This window comes from Sapajus apella, unplaced genomic scaffold, assembly GCF_009761245.1.
Source record: "Sapajus apella isolate SASKATOON/1434 unplaced genomic scaffold, GSC_monkey_1.0 scaffold43, whole genome shotgun sequence".
In the NCBI taxonomy this organism is placed as follows: Eukaryota; Metazoa; Chordata; class Mammalia; order Primates; family Cebidae; genus Sapajus; species Sapajus apella.
In genome coordinates, this window is record NW_022436983.1 from 9,255,559 (window position 1) to 9,274,042 (window position 18,484).

The 18,484-nt window shown below is 46.7% G+C and overlaps 1 protein-coding gene across 1 annotated transcript in view; it reads right to left on the reverse strand.

The window, feature by feature from the left end:
* The window catches only part of AGMAT (agmatinase), a 36,837-nt gene extending 22,505 nt beyond the window's left edge, over nt 1-14,332 (reverse strand). Inside the window, exons 1-2 of the mRNA XM_032300490.1 lie at nt 13,879-14,332; nt 8,934-9,010 (exon numbers count right to left, since the gene is read on the reverse strand). Coding sequence (XP_032156381.1) covers nt 8,934-9,001 — 68 coding nt within the window. The 5' untranslated portion in view covers nt 9,002-9,010; nt 13,879-14,332. The remainder of the gene's footprint in view (nt 1-8,933; nt 9,011-13,878) is intronic.
* Nucleotides 14,333-18,484: the final 4,152 nt, after the last annotated feature.

Sequence of the window (18,484 nt, forward strand, 5' to 3'; positions counted from 1 at the left end):
GGGTTCAGGCAATTCTCCTGCCTCAGCCTCCTGAGTAGCTGGGATTACAGGCACGCGCCACCATGCCCAGCTGATTTTTTGTATTTTTAGTAGAGACGGGGTTTCACCATGTTGACCAGGATGGTCTCGATCTCTTGACCTCGTGATCCACCCGCCTCGGCCTCCCAAAGTGCTGGGATTACAGGCTTGAGCCACCGCGCCCAGCAATGATACTTGTTAAAGCATGTTAGGGAGAACTTTATTCAGGACCCTTGAGACAGGGATAGTGACCACTACATGGAATCTTGTAGCTGAGGAGAGAGACTGGGCTCTCAGCTCAACACAGTGTGAGAGGAAGAGAAAATCTCGGGACCTCAGACACACGCCAAAGGGAAAAGTTAAGCTTGGGAACTGAGTGTGTAAAAAATTGCTTTTTTTGTTGCTGTTCCTAACCAGGTAGCTGCAAGACAGAGGCCACACAGTTCCAGGCCGGGCGCGGTGGCCCACGCCTGTAATCCTAGCACTTTGGGAGGCTTAGGCGGGTGGATCACCTGAGGTCAGGAGTTCAAGAGGCCACATAGTTCCCCAGGTGGCCTTCTCCATCCTGACAATGTAAATTAACAGCTTATTTTCACAGGTAAGAGACAAAGATAAGACTGGAGATCATTTCCCCCACCCCTGGCCCCTGCCCCTGCCAAGGAGACAAATGCATATTTGACTTCTTCCTCTACTCTATGTTTACTTTATTTAATATAAAGTAGATTTTCTGAATAATTTTATAAATAATTGGCTGTTCCTCTTTCCCCTCCTGCCCACTTTTTCCCCTTTAAATACTGAAGTTCTCCAAATCCTCCTGGGAAAGAGTGCAGGCCACAGATCCCACTGTAGCTTGTGTCTTTCCCAGACACATCCACAACCTTGGCAAAATAAACTTGAAAATTGATGGAGACCTGTCTCAGACCTTTTGGGTTTACAACAGCAAGTGGAAATTTATAGCCAAAAAGCTGGGAGGGGTGCTAAAGTTTGGCCAAGCAAAGAATCCTTCTGGCCCAGTACGGTGGCTCACACCCATAACCTGAGCACTTTGGGAGGCTGAGGCAGGCAGATCACTTGAGGTCAGGAGTCCCAGATCAGCCTGGCCAACATGGTGAAACCCCATCTCTACCAAAAATATAAATATCAGCTGGGCTTGGTGGTGTGCACCTGTAATCCCAGCTACTCCGGAGGCTGAGGCAGGATAATTGCTTGAACCTGGGAGGCGGAGATTGCAGTAAGCCGAGATCATACCATTGCACTCCAACCTGAGCAGCAGACCAAGACTCTGTCTCAAAAAAAACAAACGGCTGGGCGCGGTGGTGCATGCCTGTAGTCCCAGCTATTCCGGGGGCTGAGGCGGGAGGATCGCTTGAGCCCAGGAGTTCTAGGCTATAGTGTGCTATGCCAATCGGGTGTCCACACTAAGTTCGGCATCAATATGGTGACCTCCCAGGAGCGGGGGACCACCAGGTTGCCTAAGGAGGGGTGAACCGGCCCAGGTCAGACACGGAGCAGGTCAAAACTCGCATGCTGATCAGTAGTGGGATCCCGCCTGTGAATAGCCACTGCACTCCAGCCTGGGCAACAGAGAGACCCCATCTCTAAAAACAAACAAAAAAACAAAAAAGAGTCTTTGTGACATCAAAGCTTGTCAAAATCCCCAGTATTCTGCTCACTTTGCCTATAAAATTATACACTTATTGGCCAGGCGCAGTGGCTAACACCTGTAATCCCAGCACTTTGGGAGACCAAAGTGAGTGGATCCTTTGAGGTCAGGAGTTTGAGACCAGCCTGGCCAACATGATGAAACCCCTTCTTTACTAAAAATACCAAAAATTAGCAGGCTGTAGTCGTGCATGCTATGATAGCTACTTGGGAGGAAGAGGCAGGAGAACTGCTTAAAGCTGGAGATGGATGTTGTAGTGAGCCAAGATTTTCCCACTGCAGTCCAGCTGGGTGAGAGTGAGATTCCGTCTTAAAAAAAAAGGCCACGTGCAGTGGCTCAGGCCAGTAATCCCAGCACTTTGAAGGCTGAGGCGGGCAGATCATCTGAGGTCAGAAGTTTAAGACCAACCTGGCCAAGATGGTGAAACCCTGTCTCTACTAAAGATACAAAAATTAGCTGGGAGTGATGGTGGGCACCTGTAATCCCAGCTCAAATCCTGACCCCAAAGGTGAGTGGATCCTTTGAGGTCAGGAGTTTGAGACCAGCCTGGCCAACATGGTGAAACCCCTTCTCTACTAAAAATACAAAAAATTAGCTGGGTGTGGTGGCGCATGCTACCACAGCTACTTGGGAGGCTGAGGCAGGAGAATTGCTTGAACCTGGGAGATGGACGTTGCAGTGAGCCAAGATCTCACCACTGCATGCCAGTCTGGGCAACAAAGTGAGACTCTGTCTCAAAAAAAAAAAAAAAAAAAAAAAGGCCGGGTGCAATGGCTCATGCCTGTAATTCCAGCACTTTGGGAAGCCAACGCAGGCAGATTTCTTGAGGCCAGAAGTTTGAGACCAGCCTGGTCAACATGGTGAAACCCATCTCTACTAAATACACACACACACACACACACACACACACACACACACACACACACACACACACACACACACACACACGGAGGCTAAGGCACAAGAATGGCTTGAAGCCCGGAGGCAGAGGTTGCAGTGAGCCAAAATCGTGCCACTGCACTTCAGCCTGGGCAACAGAGTGAAGCTCCATCTCAATAAATAAAATAAAAGAAAATAAAATGAGCCTCCTATGAGCAGGAGAAAGGAAGGGAAGAGCATGAATTTATCTCAAAGACCCACCCAGTGAGGCTAAATGTTATGCAGTTTTAGAATCAAGCCAGGAGAGGGCACAGAAAACTGCTTCTTGATCAACTAACAAAGGAAAAAAGAATTCAGGAAATAGACAAGTTCTCCTTCAATTATTCAGTCAGGTGACACAGTTTATGTCACCTCCCACATCACCTGGAAAAAGATTTAGTCAATCTAATTTCATTCTGAAATCTCAAGTTTTATCACACAATGGTTATCTTAATGTTATCTTTGTACCATTTAATTTTTTATTGAAGAAAATATTCAGGGCCAGCCACGGTGGCTCACGCCTGTAATCCCAGCACTTTGTGAGGCCGAGGCAGGCAGATCGCCTGAGGTCAGGAGTTCAAGACCAGCCTGGCCAGCATGGCGAAACCCCGTCTCTACTAAAAATATAAAAAATTAGCCTGGCATGGTGGCAGGTGCCTGTAATCCCAGCTACTCAGGAAGCTGAGGCAGAATTGCTTGAGCCTGGGAGGTGGAGGTCACAGTAAGCCAGGATCACGCTATTGCACTCCAGTCTGGGCAACAGAGCAAGACTCCATCTCAAAAAAAAAAAAAAAAAGAAAAGAAAAAGATAATATTCAGATTTCTTTCAAGCCCCAACCAGTCACCTATGCACTTCTTTTAGATGGCATTTCTCTTGTCCTAAGGAGGTCACCAGCTTCCGAGTAGCCCTTCTTCCTCTGCAAAGTGGGGACTATAACCTTTCCTGATTTTCCAGTGATGGTGTTCACCATCAACCTGGTCCTTAGAAAGGAAGGAAGCATTGACAAATACAAGAGCTGATTGTTAATTATGCTGTGGGTATATAGATCTGACTCAAGTTATCAGTCAGAATGAATACTCGGTAATTGACGATTAACAGGACCATAGCTTCAAACCAAGGTTCTAAAGTGGCACAAAGCTCAAGGACGTGGAAAAATGCTGTTTAGACAAATCCAAATATAAGCCAATTTGTGCTGGGCGATTAAAACCAGAAAAACACGATTAAACATTTTTGGAAGGTAAGAATTAATGACTGAAGTACAAAGATGGACATCATATACAAATAAAACGTGGGATACATTCTATGGTATAAAATCAATGGTTTGATAAATATTCTCTTTTTTCTTCTTTTTTTTAGACTGTGTCTTGCTAGGTCCCCCAGGCTGGAGGGCTAGAGTACAATGGCTACTCACAGGCGCAAAGATGGCACACTACAATCTGGAACTCCTGGACTCAAGTGAGCCCCTGCTCAGCCTCCTGAATAGCTGGAACTACAGGCACACACCAACTTGTTCTCTTTTATTATGACTTGCCTTTGCGGCCCAATTTCTTTCTGAATTCAAGATTTGACATGTTTTATCTCATTCGTCCTTCCAATTATCCAATAAAATAATATTTTTTTAGATACAGGGTATCATTCTGTCACCCAGGATGGGAGTGCAGTGGCCTGATTATAACTTACTGCAGCCTAGGGCCGGGCGCGGTGGCTCAAGCCTGTAATCCCAGCACTTTGGGAGGCCGAGGCGAGTGGATCACGAGGTCAAGAGATCGAGACCATCCTGGTCAACATGGTGAAACCCCGTCTCTACTAAACATACAAAAATTCAGCTGGGCATGGTGGCATGTGCCTGTAATCCCAGCTACTCAGGAGGCTGAGGCAGGAGAATTGCCTGAACCCGGGAGGCGGAGGTTGCGGTGAGCCGAGATCGCGCCATTGCACTCCAGCCTGGATAACAAGAGCGAAACTCCGTCTCAAAAAAAAAAAAAAAACCAAAAAAAAAACTTACTGCAGCCTCAAACTCATAGGCTTAAGAGATTCTCCCGCCCCTCCCCCCAGCCAAGTAGCTGGGACTATAGGCAAGTGCCACCATGTCCTACTAATTTTTAAAAAATATTTTTTTAGAGACAGGGTCTCAAAACTTTGCCCAAGCTGCTTTTAGATCTCCTGGGGGTAGATTCCTCAGGAATAAGCAATGCCTTGTTGAGGGGAAGGGGGCTCAAATTCCTGGGCTCAAATGATCCTTCCACCTTGGCCAAATTTTGCTCAGGCTGGTCTCAAACTCCTGGGCTCAAACAGTCCTCCCACCTTGGCCACCCAAAGTACTAGGATTTTTTTTTCCTGAGAAGGATCTTGCTCTGTTGCCCAGGCTGGAGTGCAGTGGCACAATCACCACTCACTGCAACCTCAATCTCCTGGGCTCAAGTGATTCTCTCACCTTAGCCTCCTTAGTAGCTAGGACCAAGTGCACCACCACACCCAGATACTTTTTTTTTTTTTTTTTTTAGAACGGGGTTTGCTTCTTGTTACCCAGGCTGGAGTGCAATGGCGCGATCTCGGCTCACCGCAACCTCCGCCTCATGGGCTTAGGCAATTCTCCTGCCTCCGCCTCCTGAGTAGCTGGGATTTACAGGAACGTGCCACCATGCCCAGCTAATTTTTTGTATTTTTTTTAGTAGAGACAGGGTTTCACCATGTTGACCAGGATGGTCTCGATCTCTTGACCTCGTGATCCACCCGCCTCAGCCTCCCAAAGTGCTGGGATTACAGGCTTGAGCTACCGTGCCCGGCAACTTTTTTAAATTTTTAGTAGAGATGAGGGTCTCCCTATGTTGCTCAAGGTGGTCTTGAACTCCTGAATTCAAGGAATTCTTCCACCTCAGCCTCCTGAAGTGCCGAGACACTCAGCTCAATGACCAGTCATTTAATTAATCATGCTTATGTAATGAAACCTTCATCAAATCCCAATAGAATAGGGTTCAAAGAGCTTCCAGGTGGTGAACTTATGGAGGTTTGGGGAGGTGGCATTCCTGAAGAGGGCATGGAAGCTCCACATCCTTTCCCATGCTCCTTGCCCTGTGCAGCTCTTCCACTGGCTGTTCCTACATTGTATTCTTTCATAATAAATGGTAATCTGGTTAAACCATTCTGAGTTCTGTGAGCTGTCCTAGCAGATGATCAAACCCGAGGAGGAGGGGATGGTGGGGACTTCTAATTTACAGCAAGTCTGCAAGAAGTATGGGTGACAACCTGGGACTAGCACCTGGTATCTGAAGTGGATCAGTCTTACGGGAATAAGCCAGTAACCTGTGGGACCTGATGCTATTTCCAGGTAGTGTCAGAATTGAGCTAAATTGTAAGACACTGCTAAAGTTTGGATGTTTATTCCCTCCAAATCTCAAGTTGAACTTTTACTCCCTAATGGTAGGTGTCTGGGTCATGGGGGTAGGTCCCTCAGGAATAAGCAGTGCCTTGTTGAGGGGAAGAGGGCAGCGAGTTCTCACTCTGTTCCTTTCCACAAGAGCTGGTTGTTAAAAATAACTTGGCACCTCCGCTGTCTCTTGCTACCTGATCTCTGCACACAACACGTTGGCTCAATTCTGCCTTTTGCCATGAGTGGAAGCAGCCTGAAGCTTTCACCAGAGTCTCAATCTTCCAGGCAGCAGAATTGCCAGCCAAATTAACTTCACTTTTTTATTGTTGTTGTTGTCTTGAGATGGAGTCTCACTCTGTCCCCAGGCTGGAGTGCAGTGGCACAATCTCGGTTCCACTGCAACCTCTGCCTCCCAGGTTCAAGTGATTCTCCTGCCTCGGCCTCCCAAGTAGCTGGAATTACAGGTGCCCGCCAGCACACCCAGCTAATTTTTTTGTATTTTTAGTAGAGACGGGGTTTCACCATGTTGGCCAGGCTGGCCTTGCACTCCTGACGTCAGGTGATCCACCTGCCTTGGCCTCCCAAAGTGCTAGGATTATAGGCATGAGCCACCTCGCCCAGCCCTTAACTGGATTTCTCCTGTACAAATTGGTTGGCAATGTCCTTTTTTCACCTTAAAATGCCTGGAAATCTTTCAGATAAGCTTTTTTAAAAAGCTTTTTTAGGTGTAATTTACATACCACAAAATTCACCCATGTTTTAAGTGTACAATTTGATGATTTTTAGTAACCTTGTGCAACCATCAGAACTCAGTTTTAGGACATTTCTATCACCCCCAAAAGTTCCCTCGTGCCTATAAAAAAAGCTTTTTAAAGGGTGCATTTTTGTACATAATTACAATCATGAGTAACAAGTCCCAGAAATGTCCATTTTGCCTGGCTTCCTTTTGCTGCTGGCAGGCAAAAAGAAAATTGCAAAAGCCCATCAACAAATGAAAGAAAACACCATAAGCTGATCAACAGCTGTTTGCTCAAAATAGTTTATTCATGCTCTCCAGCGTTCAGTGAATGCCAAGCCAAGTGCCAGGCACTGGTTAAGTCTGTCAGGGATACCAAGGCAGGATAACAGCTGTCTTCCCCTGGAAGTAACCGGATGTGAGTTCAATAGTATACAACCTCACTTAAAACAGTTTCCATATTCAGTGGTTTGGGGTGGTAAACGTGTACCAGGTGGGTGTGATATTTGGACCTCCACTTCCAGAAGTGAAGATAAACAGGGACTGGATTTACTTTCCCATGTAAATAACCAAAATATAGACCCCAAAAAATGTAAGAAATAGTTTTCAAGACACTGAATATCAGGCCACAAAGGACAGTAATCCCTGAAAAAAAGGACAACAAATGAGGTGAGCCCTATTATTGCTCCAACTTACTGCCTTGAGAGTTTCCAGGCTCTAGTGCAGGAAGGGCACAGTAAGGAAGGGCCTGGTGGAATCCCCCAGGAGACAGAGCTGAGTCCAGGGACACCAAGCAGCCAGACTGAAAGGACAGAGTACCAGAGAAAGGGAGCTGTTCAGACAGTACCCCAGAGATCTGTCAAGGGTCCCCCTCTAGCATTTAGCAGAGTACTGCTGAGGATACAAGTGTAAGAAAACTACACAAGGCTGGAGAAAGAACCATGTAAAAGGATTACAGCAGTGGTTCCTAACCTTTTTGGAGTTTCGGAATGAAACTCTTCCACCTCAGTTCATCAGCCATTCGTTCGATTCTCGTAAGGCGTGGGCAACCTAGATCCTTCAAGTGCACAGTTCACAATAGGGTTTGTGCTCCTATGAGAACTGAATGCTGCAGCTGATCCGACAGGAGACAGGGCCCAGGCAGTAATGCTCACTCACCTGCCACCCACCTCCTGCTGTGCGGCCCAGTTCCTATCAGGCCACCAACTGGTACTAGTCCAAGGCCTGGAGACTGGGGACCACTGGATTAGAGGGAACAGTGCCTACTCCTATGATCCCGATTGGAAAAACTCATAATTTATGGGGCATTGGAAAGAGTACTTATGAAGGTCTTGCCTCAGGGGAATAATTAGCCTTAAAGTTGGCATTGCTCTGGTCCTGCCTAATAAATCTTTTTTTTTTTTGAAACAGAGTCTCACTCTGTCGCCCAGGCTGAAGAGCGGTGGCATGATCCCAGCTCATTGCAACCTCCACCTCCTGGATTCAAGTGATTCTCCTGCCTCAGCCTCCTGAGTAGCTAGGGTTACAGGTGCCTGCCACCATTCCCAGGTAATTTTTGTACTTTTAGTAGACATGGGGTTTCAACATGTGATGGTCTCGAACTCCTGACCTCAGGTGATCTGCCCACCACGGCCTCCCAAAGTGTTGGGATTACAGGCATCAGCCACTGCACCCTGCCCTTCCTAGCAAATCTTAAAAGCAAGACCCAAAAGGATCAAACTTTTTTTTGTAACTTAACTGTGCCCCCCCACAACAATGCTCAAGGGGATTTATAGCAATATAAAAACATCTAGCACCAAACAAGTTAAATTCATAATATCTGGCATATAATCAAAAATTACCTGGCATATAGAGAGATGAGAAAATATGACCCATGATGAGGGGACAAGTCAGTCATTAATAAAGCTGACCCAGGCCGGGCGCGGTGGCTCACGCCTGTAATCCCAGCACTTTGGGAGGCCGAGGCGGGTGGATCACGAGGTCAAGAGATCGAGACCATCCTGGTCAACATGGTGAAACCCCGTCTCTACTAAAACTACAAAAAATTAGCTGGGCATGGTGGCGCGTGCCTGTAATCCCAGCTACTAAGGAGGCTGAGGCAGGAGAATTGCCTGAACCCAGGAGGTGGAAGTTGCGGTGAGCCGAGATCGTGCCATTGCACTCCAGCCTGGGTAACAAGAGCGAAACTCTGTCTCAAAAAAAATAAATAAAATAAAATAAAGCTGACCCAGAAGTGACACAGATGTTGGAATTCGCGTCAAAGACATTAAAACAGTTGCCATGACTAGATTCCATAGGTTCAAACTGTTAGGGAGATACATGGGAGATGCAAAAAATATAATTGAACTTCTAGAGATGAAAACTGTAATGTCTGAAATGAAAATCACCAAGGACAGAATTAACTATATATTAAACGCTGCTAAAAAATTAGTAAACTTTAAGAAATAGCAAGAGAAGCTATCAAAAATTAATAAATGGCTGGGCATGGTAGCTCATGCCTGCAATCCCGGAATTTTGGGAGGCCGAAGCGAGTGGATCATCTTAGGTCAGGAGTTTGAGACCAGCCTGGTCAACATGGTGAAACCCCATCTCTATTAAAGATATAAAAATTAGCCAGGTGTGGTGGGGCATGCCGATAAGCCCAGTCACTCAGGAGGCTGAGGCGAGTAAATCCCTTGAATCCAGGGGGCAAAGGTTGCAGTAAGCCAAAATTTCACCACTGCATTCCACCCTGGGCGAAAGAGCAGGACTTCGTCTCAAAAAAAGAAAATCACAATACTGTATCTAAGTCAAAGATCTTTGATTTAGATACAGTACAACCTTCAAATCTTGTCTTTGCTTTTTTTTTTTTTTTTTTTTTTGAGACGGAGTCTTACTCTGTCACCCAGCTCACTGCAACCTCCACCTCCCGGGTTCAAGAGATCCTCCTGCCTCAGGTTCCTGAGGAGCTGGGATTACAGGCACGCACCACCACACACAGTTGATTTTTGTATTTTTAGTAGAGACAGGGTTTCACCATGTTGGCCAGGCTGGTCTCAAAGTGATCTGTCCACCTCAGCCTCCCAAAGTGCTGGGATTACAGGCATGAGCTACCTTCCCAAGCCATTAAAATGTTTTCTAATGGTAATAAAATACTTTACATAAGCTTTTACATAAATGAAACCCTGTCAGTTCTATTAATCACTGTGCTGCATTCCTGGATGTCTAATTTTTCTTAAGTCATCTGAAATTTCTTCTCTTGTAAATAGAGCAAATATTGGCTAGTCTTCACTGCTTAGTCTTTGTATTCAGAACAGTAGGGGTGACCTCTGGCCGTTGCAGTGGCTCACATCTATAATCCCAGCATTTTGGGAGGCCAAGGTAAGCAGATTGATTGAGCCCAGGAGTTCAAGACCAGTCTGGGCAACATAGTAAAACCCTGTCTCTACAAAAAATGCAAAAATTAGCTCGGCATGGTGCGCTCGCCCACAGTCCTAGCTACTCAGGAGGCTGAGGTGGGAGGATCACTTGAGCTTAGGAGTTGAGGGCTGCAGTGAGCTGTGATCGTGCCACTGCATTCCAGTAGGGCCACAGAGCAAGGCCACATGTCTGAAATAAAAATAAAAGAACAGTAGGGGTGAACTCATCCGATGAAACTTTTTGAAGAACCAAAGGGCTAGGGATACTTGGCCAGTCAGCATGAGTCAACTACAGATGTATGGGTCCTCTAAGTTAAGTATGAACTTCAATGTCAGGGAGAATTTCACCTCTCTATTTGAATAAAACCTTTCTTGCTGTCACCCTGGGGTGGAGAGCAGTGACACGATCACGGCTTACTGCAGCCTTGACATCCTGGGCTCAAGTGACTCTCCTGCCTGAACCCCCCGAGAAACTGGGAGTACAGGAGCATGTCACCATGCCCTGCTAATTCTTTTGCTAATTCTTTTTTTTAATTTACTCATTAAGGAATCATAACTGATTTAATGATCTTTAGCTAATTCTTTACAGTCTCTGTAGAGATTAAGTCTCACTATATTTCCCAGACTAGGCTCAAGTGATCCTCCTGTCTCAACCTCCCAAAGTGCTAGGATTACAGGCTGGTTACACCATGCCTGGCTAATTTTTGTATTTTTGGTAGAGACGGGTTTCACCATGTTGGCCAGGCTGGTCTCGAACTCCTGACCTCAAGTGATCTGCCAGCTGTGGCCTCCCAAAGTGCTGAGATTACAGGTGCAAGTTACTGCACCTGGCCAGCTTGAGACTTTTAAAACCATTATTTCTAATATTGTGAATTAGAGATTGTCAAATAATAAAATCAGCAAAATGAATCCTCTATAAAAGTTCTATCTAGGGGCCGGGCGCGGTGGCTCAAGCCTGTAATCCCAGCACTTTGGGAGGCCAAGGCGGGTGGATCACGAGGTCAAGAGATCGAGACCATCCTGGTCAACATGGTGAAACCCCGTCTCTACTAAAAATACAAAAAATTAGCTGGGCATGGTGGCGCGTGCCTGTAATCCCAGCTACTCAGGAGGCTGAGGCAGGAGAATTGCCTGAACCTAGGAGGCGGAGGTTGCGGTGAGCCGAGATCGCGCCATTGCACTCCAGCCTGGGTAACAAGAAAAACTCTTTTCAAAAAAAAAAAAAAAAAAGTTATATCTAGGTAACACTATTTGTCATTTCCATCCTATGACTTTCTCTTCATATGTAACTGAAATTTCATAAATGTTAAGAATTTGTTTGGGCATAAGAATCAAATATGGAAAGGAAGCAACTGTGCTATTAACCGTGTCACTTAGGGCTACTGCTATTTGAGGCACGCATCAGATCGGCAGAATCATCTACACCTGGGAGCTTGTCAGAAGTGCAGAAATTCTCAGGACCTACTCCAGACCTAATGAATCCAAATATGCCGTTTAACAAGATCCCTAAGTGGTTACTACACACACTCATGTTTGAGAAGCACTGACTCTCTCCATGCAATACATTGAGCACAGTCAAGTCACATAGCCTTGAGTCAACAACAGACTGCATATATGACAGTGGTCCCATCAGATTACAATACTATATTTTTATTGTACCTTTTTTTTTTTTTTTTTTTTTTTTTTCTAAATAAAGACGGGTTTTCACCATGTTGGTCAGTCTGGTCTTGTACTCCCGACCTCAGGTGATCCGCCCACCTTGGCCTCCAAAGTGCTTGGATTATAGGTGTGAGCCACCGCACCCAGCCTATTGTACCTTTTCTATGTTTAGATACAAAAATACTAACCATTGTGTTACAACTGCCTACAGCAGCCGGGTGCAGTGGTTCACATCTATAATCTTAACACTTGCCGGGCGTGGTGGCTCACGCCTGTAATCCTAGCACTTTGGGAGGCTGAGGCGGGCAGATCACCTGAGGTCAGAAGTTCAAGACCAGCCTGACCAATATGGCGAAACCCCGTCTTTAAAAAAAAGTTATAAAATAAATTTTTTTAAAAAAGGAAAAAAAAATCCTAACACTTTCGGGTGCAGTGGCTCACACTTATATTCCTAGCACTTTGGGAGACCAAGGTGGGCAGATCGCCTGAGGTTAGGAGTTCCAGACCAGCCTGGCCAACATGGCGAAACCCCATCTCTACTAAAAATACAAAAAAAAAGTTAGCTCTCGTCACCCAGGCTGGGTTGCAGGGCTTGGTGGCAGGGGCCTGTAATCCCAGCTACGAGAATTGCTTGAACCCAGAAGGCGGAGGTTGCAGTGAGCCGAGACCATGCCACTGCACTCCAGCCTGGGCAACAAGAGTGAGACTTCGTCTCAAACAAACAAAAACGATTGCCTACAGTATTTAGTACAGTAACATGCTGTAGAGATTTGCAGCCTAAGAGCAACAGGCTGTACCATATAGCCTAGGTATGTAATAGGCTATGCCATCTAGGTTTGCATAAGTACACTCTATGGGCAGGGCTTAGTGGCTCATGCCTGTAATTCCAGCACTTCAGGAGGCCAAGGCAGGAAAACTGGTTGAGCCCAGGAGTTGGAGACCAGACTGGGCAACAGAGGGAGAAACCCTGTCTATATAGAAAAATTTTAAATCAGCCGGTGTGGTCTGGGCATAGTAGCTCACACCTGTGATCCTAGCACTTTGGGAGGCTGAGGCAGGCAGAGCAGACTGCTTGAGACCAGGAGTTCAAGACCAGCCTAAGCAACATAGCAAGGCCCTTTTTCTATAAAAAGAAAATTAAAATATACAAAAAATATATAACAATTTTTAAAAAATTAGCCTGGCATGGTGATGCATGCCTGTAAATCCCAGCTACTCAGGAGGTTGAGGCAGAAGGATCACAGCAGGTTGAGGCTGCAGTGAGCTGTGATGGCATCACTGCACTGAAGCCTGGGTGACACAGCAAAACCCTGTCTCAAAAAAAAAAGTACACTCTACGATATTCCAATGAACAATAGAGTCACCTAAGATGCATTTCTCCTATCTCTGTTAAACATCGCATGACTGTAATTTCTCCGGTCAAGTTTCCTTATGTCTGAAAACAAAGGGCACTGAAACCTGTTTGTTCACTTTAGTTCACAGACTGCTGATTAGAAAAGTAAGTAAAATCCAATTCAAATATAAATTAAGTACACGTGAAATACCAAACCCTCTAATAAACAGTGAGCTACATACAAGTCCCAGGCACTCCACAACGATTTCCAGACTGAAAATCCTGAAGAGCAAAAAGATTGCCAGTGTTATTAGATATCCCAAAGACGGGATTTTTTGTTTGTTTGTTTGTTTGACACGGGGTCTCACTCTGTGGCCCAGGCTGGAGTGCAATGGCGCCATCTCGGCTTACTGTACCCTCTGCCTACTGGGTTGAAGTGATTCTCCCGCCTCAGCCTCCTGAGTAGCTGGGATTACAGGCACCCACCATTATGCCCAGCTAATTTTTCTATTTTTGTAGGGACGGGGTTTCACCATGTTGGCTGGGCTGGTCTTGACCTCTTGACGTCAGGTGATCCGACAGCCTCGGCCTCCCAAAATGCTAGGATTAGACGCGTGAACCACTGAGTCCGGCCAACGGGAATTTTTTTTTTTATGCAAAATACATTAACACCCCCCCTCCACCCAAAATAATATTTAAGTCTTTTCATTTATGGGAATATATATTATATATACACACACACATATACATACACGTATATACATTTAATGGAAACACATTACCTTTCACTCAACAACTATTCAAGACAGTAACCACTTGGGGCAAGCATTCCTCCTCGGTGGCCAAAGCAACAAAACCTGAAGTAAGCCACAAGGTCTGCAGGAAGCTCCATGCCTGGGACTACCACCAGGCAGGCACTAGTTTCCCTGCCCACCACTGCCTCAGCCACACCCCTGCCCGACACAGGGTCGACCCGGGTTCTCCTGGGCTGAGCAAGCCAAAGCAGGGCGTCCTTGAGTGGACCGGGCCTCGCCAGCCACAGGGTCAGCCCCAGAAGCAGCAGGGCCCGCTTGACCGCGGATGCCAGGACGCCCTCGTGCAAGCCTCGAAGGGGGCTGCCACTCCGGACATTCGCCAGAGCGCAAGCGGCAGCCAGGAGAAGCCCTCGCAGGCGCTGGAGGGGATCCAAGCCGTCCGCACCTCGCAGAGCTACGTAAGAAGGATAAACTACAGCCGCCATAATCGGGCTGAGGTCGCCTAGCAACCAGGAGCCTAGTGCACGAGCGCCAGGCATTGGCCTGCACGTGTCACGTGAGCAAGCGCTGCTGCCCATTGGCAGATTACGTCGCAGGCATGTGACGGGACCCAAGCGCGCTTCCGCAAAGCTCTCCGCGAAGGCGGCAGTGGCGCTGGGCGCGGAGGAGAGGCTTTCCGGCGGCCTTTTCCCCAGCCTTGTGCGAAGTTCTGGCTTTGGCTGGTGCGACCAAAGAGAGGAAACCGGCGCTTGAGGCCTTTCAGGGCTGGCTATGGTGAAGCAGTGAAACGGTGCAGAATTGTGCCTGTGAAGCTAGTTCAGTCGTGCAAGAGCATTTCTTCAGGATAAGACAGAAGTTTTTTAGTTACGTCAACACCTGCAAATATTAGGCTGGCCAGAAATTTCCTGACAAATAATGGGTGAAGGCCGGGCGCTCGGTGGCTCGTGCCTGTAATCCCAGTACTTTGGGAGGCTGAGGCGGGTGGATCATTTGAGGTCAGGAGTGCGAGACCAGCCTGGCAAACATGGCGAAACCCTGTCTCTACTAAAAGTACAAAAATTAGCCGGGCGTGGTGGCGCGCGCCTGTAATCCCAGCTACTCGGGAGGCTGAGGCTGCAGAATCTTTTGAATCTCGGTCGCAGAGGTTGCAGTAAGCCGAGATCACGCCACTGCACTCCAGCCTGGGCGACAGACATTTTTTAATAAATAAATATGAAAATTAATGCTATGGAGTTGGACAGACTTTATTCAGTGCTGACTAGAAGAGAGACTGCATGGGGGCAGGAGGAGTTTATTGAGCTCCAGAGAGGCCTCCCACTGACATAATTACTAGAAAAGTAGAAATTCCATTGTGCCTTTTAGAGAACTACGTTCTGGTTTATAATCCAGCCTCATGAGCGAAGGGGCAGAACCTCTTATTCACGAGTCACTTCGTGAAAGCTAGGGTCTAATACGCAGACCAGGATGAGTGGGGACTCCGCCACAGACCTGGGAGGCCTGGCTATGAAAACTTTTATAATGTGAAAGGGATGTAGACGAAAAGAGTCAAACTCTAGAATATTCGAAGAGATTTAATTTTGAACCAAATGTGAGTGACCGTGGCTTGTGATACAGCTCCAGGAGATCCTGAGAACGTGCCCAAGGTGTTCGGGCTACAGCTTGGTTTTATACATTTTAGGGAGACATAAGACATCAGTTAATACATGTAAGATGTGCATTGGTTTGGACTTACCAGGTCCCAAGTGAATTCACAGATTTTTCTGCTTGGCAATTGGTTGACAGTTTATCTAAAGCCCTGGAATCCACATAAGGGAGTTGTCTGGGTTAGGATAAGGGATTGTAGAGACCAAGGATATTCTGTAGATTAATCCTCCAGGTAGCAGGCTTTGGAGAGAATAGATCGCAAATGTTTCTTATCAGATTACAGACAGCTTTGCTGGGCCATTTAAAAATATGTTAAAACAGGGCAGGCACGGTGGCTCATGCCTGTAATCCCAGCTCTTTGGGAGGCCAAGGCAAGCAGATCACCTGAGGTCTGGAGTTCTAGACCAGCCTAATAAACATGAAGAAACCCCGTCTCTACTAAAAATACAAACTACTACAGCTACTCGGGAGGCTGAGGCAGGAGAATCACTTGAACCCAGGAGGCGGAGGTTACAGTGAGCCACGATCACACCATTGCACTCCAGCCTGGGCAACAAGAGCGAAACTCTGTCTCAAAAAAAAAAAAGTCAAAACAACCTGTTTTATCTTTGATTTCCCTCAGGGTGTGCTATCTGTCATGTTGGTATCTTATTGCTACAAAGAATCTGTTCTAGCTGGGCAGTGGCTCACACCTGTAATCCCAACACTTTGGGAGACCTTGAGTCCAGGACTTCAAGACCAGCCTGGGCAACACGGTGAGACCCTGTCTCTACAAAAAAATACAAAAATTAGCCAGACATGGTGGCACGTGCCTATGGTCCCAGCTACTTGGGAGGCTGAGGTGGGAGGATTGCCTGAGGCCGGGAAGCAGCGGTTGCAGTGAGCCAAGATGGAACCAGTGTACTGTTTTAGTGTTAGTGCTGGTTAGCTGTGCCTGAATTCCAAAGGGAAGACGGTATGATGAAGCATGTGTGACCACCTATTCATATACCTCTGTAGTCCCAGCTACTTGGGAGGCTGAGGGAGGAGGATTGCTTGAGGCCAGGTATTCTGGGCTGTAGTGCAGTATGATCACACGTGTAAATACCCATTGTGCTCCAGCCTGGACAATATAGTGAGACCCCATCTCTTATAAATAGGCTGGGCGCAGTGGCTCACACCTGTAATCCCAGCACTTTGGGAGGCCAAGGCAGGTGGATCACAAGGTCAGGAAATCGAGACCATCCTGGCCAACATGGTGAAACCCCGTCTCTACTAAAAATACGAAAAAAAAAAAAATAGCTGGGCGTGGTGTCGTACTCCTGCAGTCCCAGCTACTCAGAAGGTTAAGGCAGGAGAATTGCTTGAACCCAGGAGATGGAGATTGCAGTGAGCTGAGATCGTGCCACTGCACTACAGCCTGGGTGACAGTGTGAGACTCCATCTCTTTTTGTATTTTATTTTTTATTTATTTATTTTTTTAAGACAGGGTTTCACCATGTTGGTCAGGCTGGTCTTGAACTCCTGACCTCAGGTGATCTGCCCGCCTTGGCCTCCAAAGTGCTTGGATTACAGGCATTAGCCACTGCGCCCAGCCGAGACTCCATCTCAATAAATAAATAAAATAAATAACAGCCATTCTCAGATGGCTATGGAGTAAGTGAAGTAAGTTTATGTTGGTCCAGAGGTTGGCCAGGCAAGGTGGCTCATGCCTGTAATCCTAGAGCTTTGGGATGTGGAGGTGGGAGGCTCACTTGAGGCCAGGTGGTAGAGACCAGCCTGGGCAACATAGTGAGACCCCCATCCGTTTAAAAAAAATAAAAATAATCATCTGAGTGTGGTGGTGCGCGCCTGTAGTCCCAGTAATTCTAGAGGCTTAGATGGGAGTACTGCTTGAGCTCAGGAGTTCAAGGCTGCAGTGAGCCGTGATTATGCCACTGCACTCCAGCCTAGATGACAGAGAGAGACCCTGCCTCCACAAAACAAACCAGAAAAAGAAGTTAGCACTGAGAAAAGTCCATGAGTACCTGAAATGTTTTGATAACCCAGTGAGTTCAGGTACATTGGAAATGAGAAGGAGTTGACCCAGAATATAGTGGGACTGAAAGGTTGTCCGATCTTAGGAAAGGTAAGCCGGAGACAGAGGAGGTGTTGCATTATACATGCGCACACAATCCTGGCCTAGGAATGCAGAGTTTTTGTGTTAAGGTAAAATGAGTAACATAAAGCACTATCAGCTATCAGTTTACATCCCAGAAACAATGAGAGGCTTCTTTGAGCAAGCAACCTATTCAGAAATTGATGATGAGGGGAAATCTTAACAATATGTACTTGACTTTTTTAAAAGCAATGGTTCATAAGTATGAAACAGTTATTTACAGTGTTTGGGGGATTTAGCTCCCACTATAGGAGTTATAAAAACGAACCAGGGTAGATGCCTTTGCTGGTTTGTTCTTTCTAGTAGAGAAGAATTAGGCAAGTACCTAGAAGTAGATAGAAACTTTGTTGGCTGGGCCAGGCGCTGTGGCTCACACCTGTAATCCTAGCAGTTTGAGAGGCCAAGGCAGGTGGATCACCTGGAGTTCAGTCAGGAGTTCGAGACCAGCCTGGCCAACATGGTGAAGCCTGTCTCTACTATTAATACAAAAATTAGCTGGGCATAGTGGCAGGTGCCTGTAATCCCAGCTATTTGGGAGGCTGAAGCAGGAAACTCGCTTGAACCCAGGAGGTAGAGTTGCAGTGAGCCCAGATCATGGCACTGCACTCCAGCAGGAGCAAAGGAGCAAGACTCTGTCTCAAAAAAAAAAAAAAAAAAAAGAGGCCAGGCGTGGTGGCTCACGCCTGTAATCCAAGCAAGGTGGAGGCCAAGGTGGGCGGATCACCTGAGGTCGGAATTCCAGACCAGGCTAACCAATATGGTGAAACTCCGTCTTAAAAAAAAAAGAAAAGAAAAAAAGAAACTTTGCTGGTGACGGCCATGTGGTGATGAAAGTGAATGTTTTTACCCCCC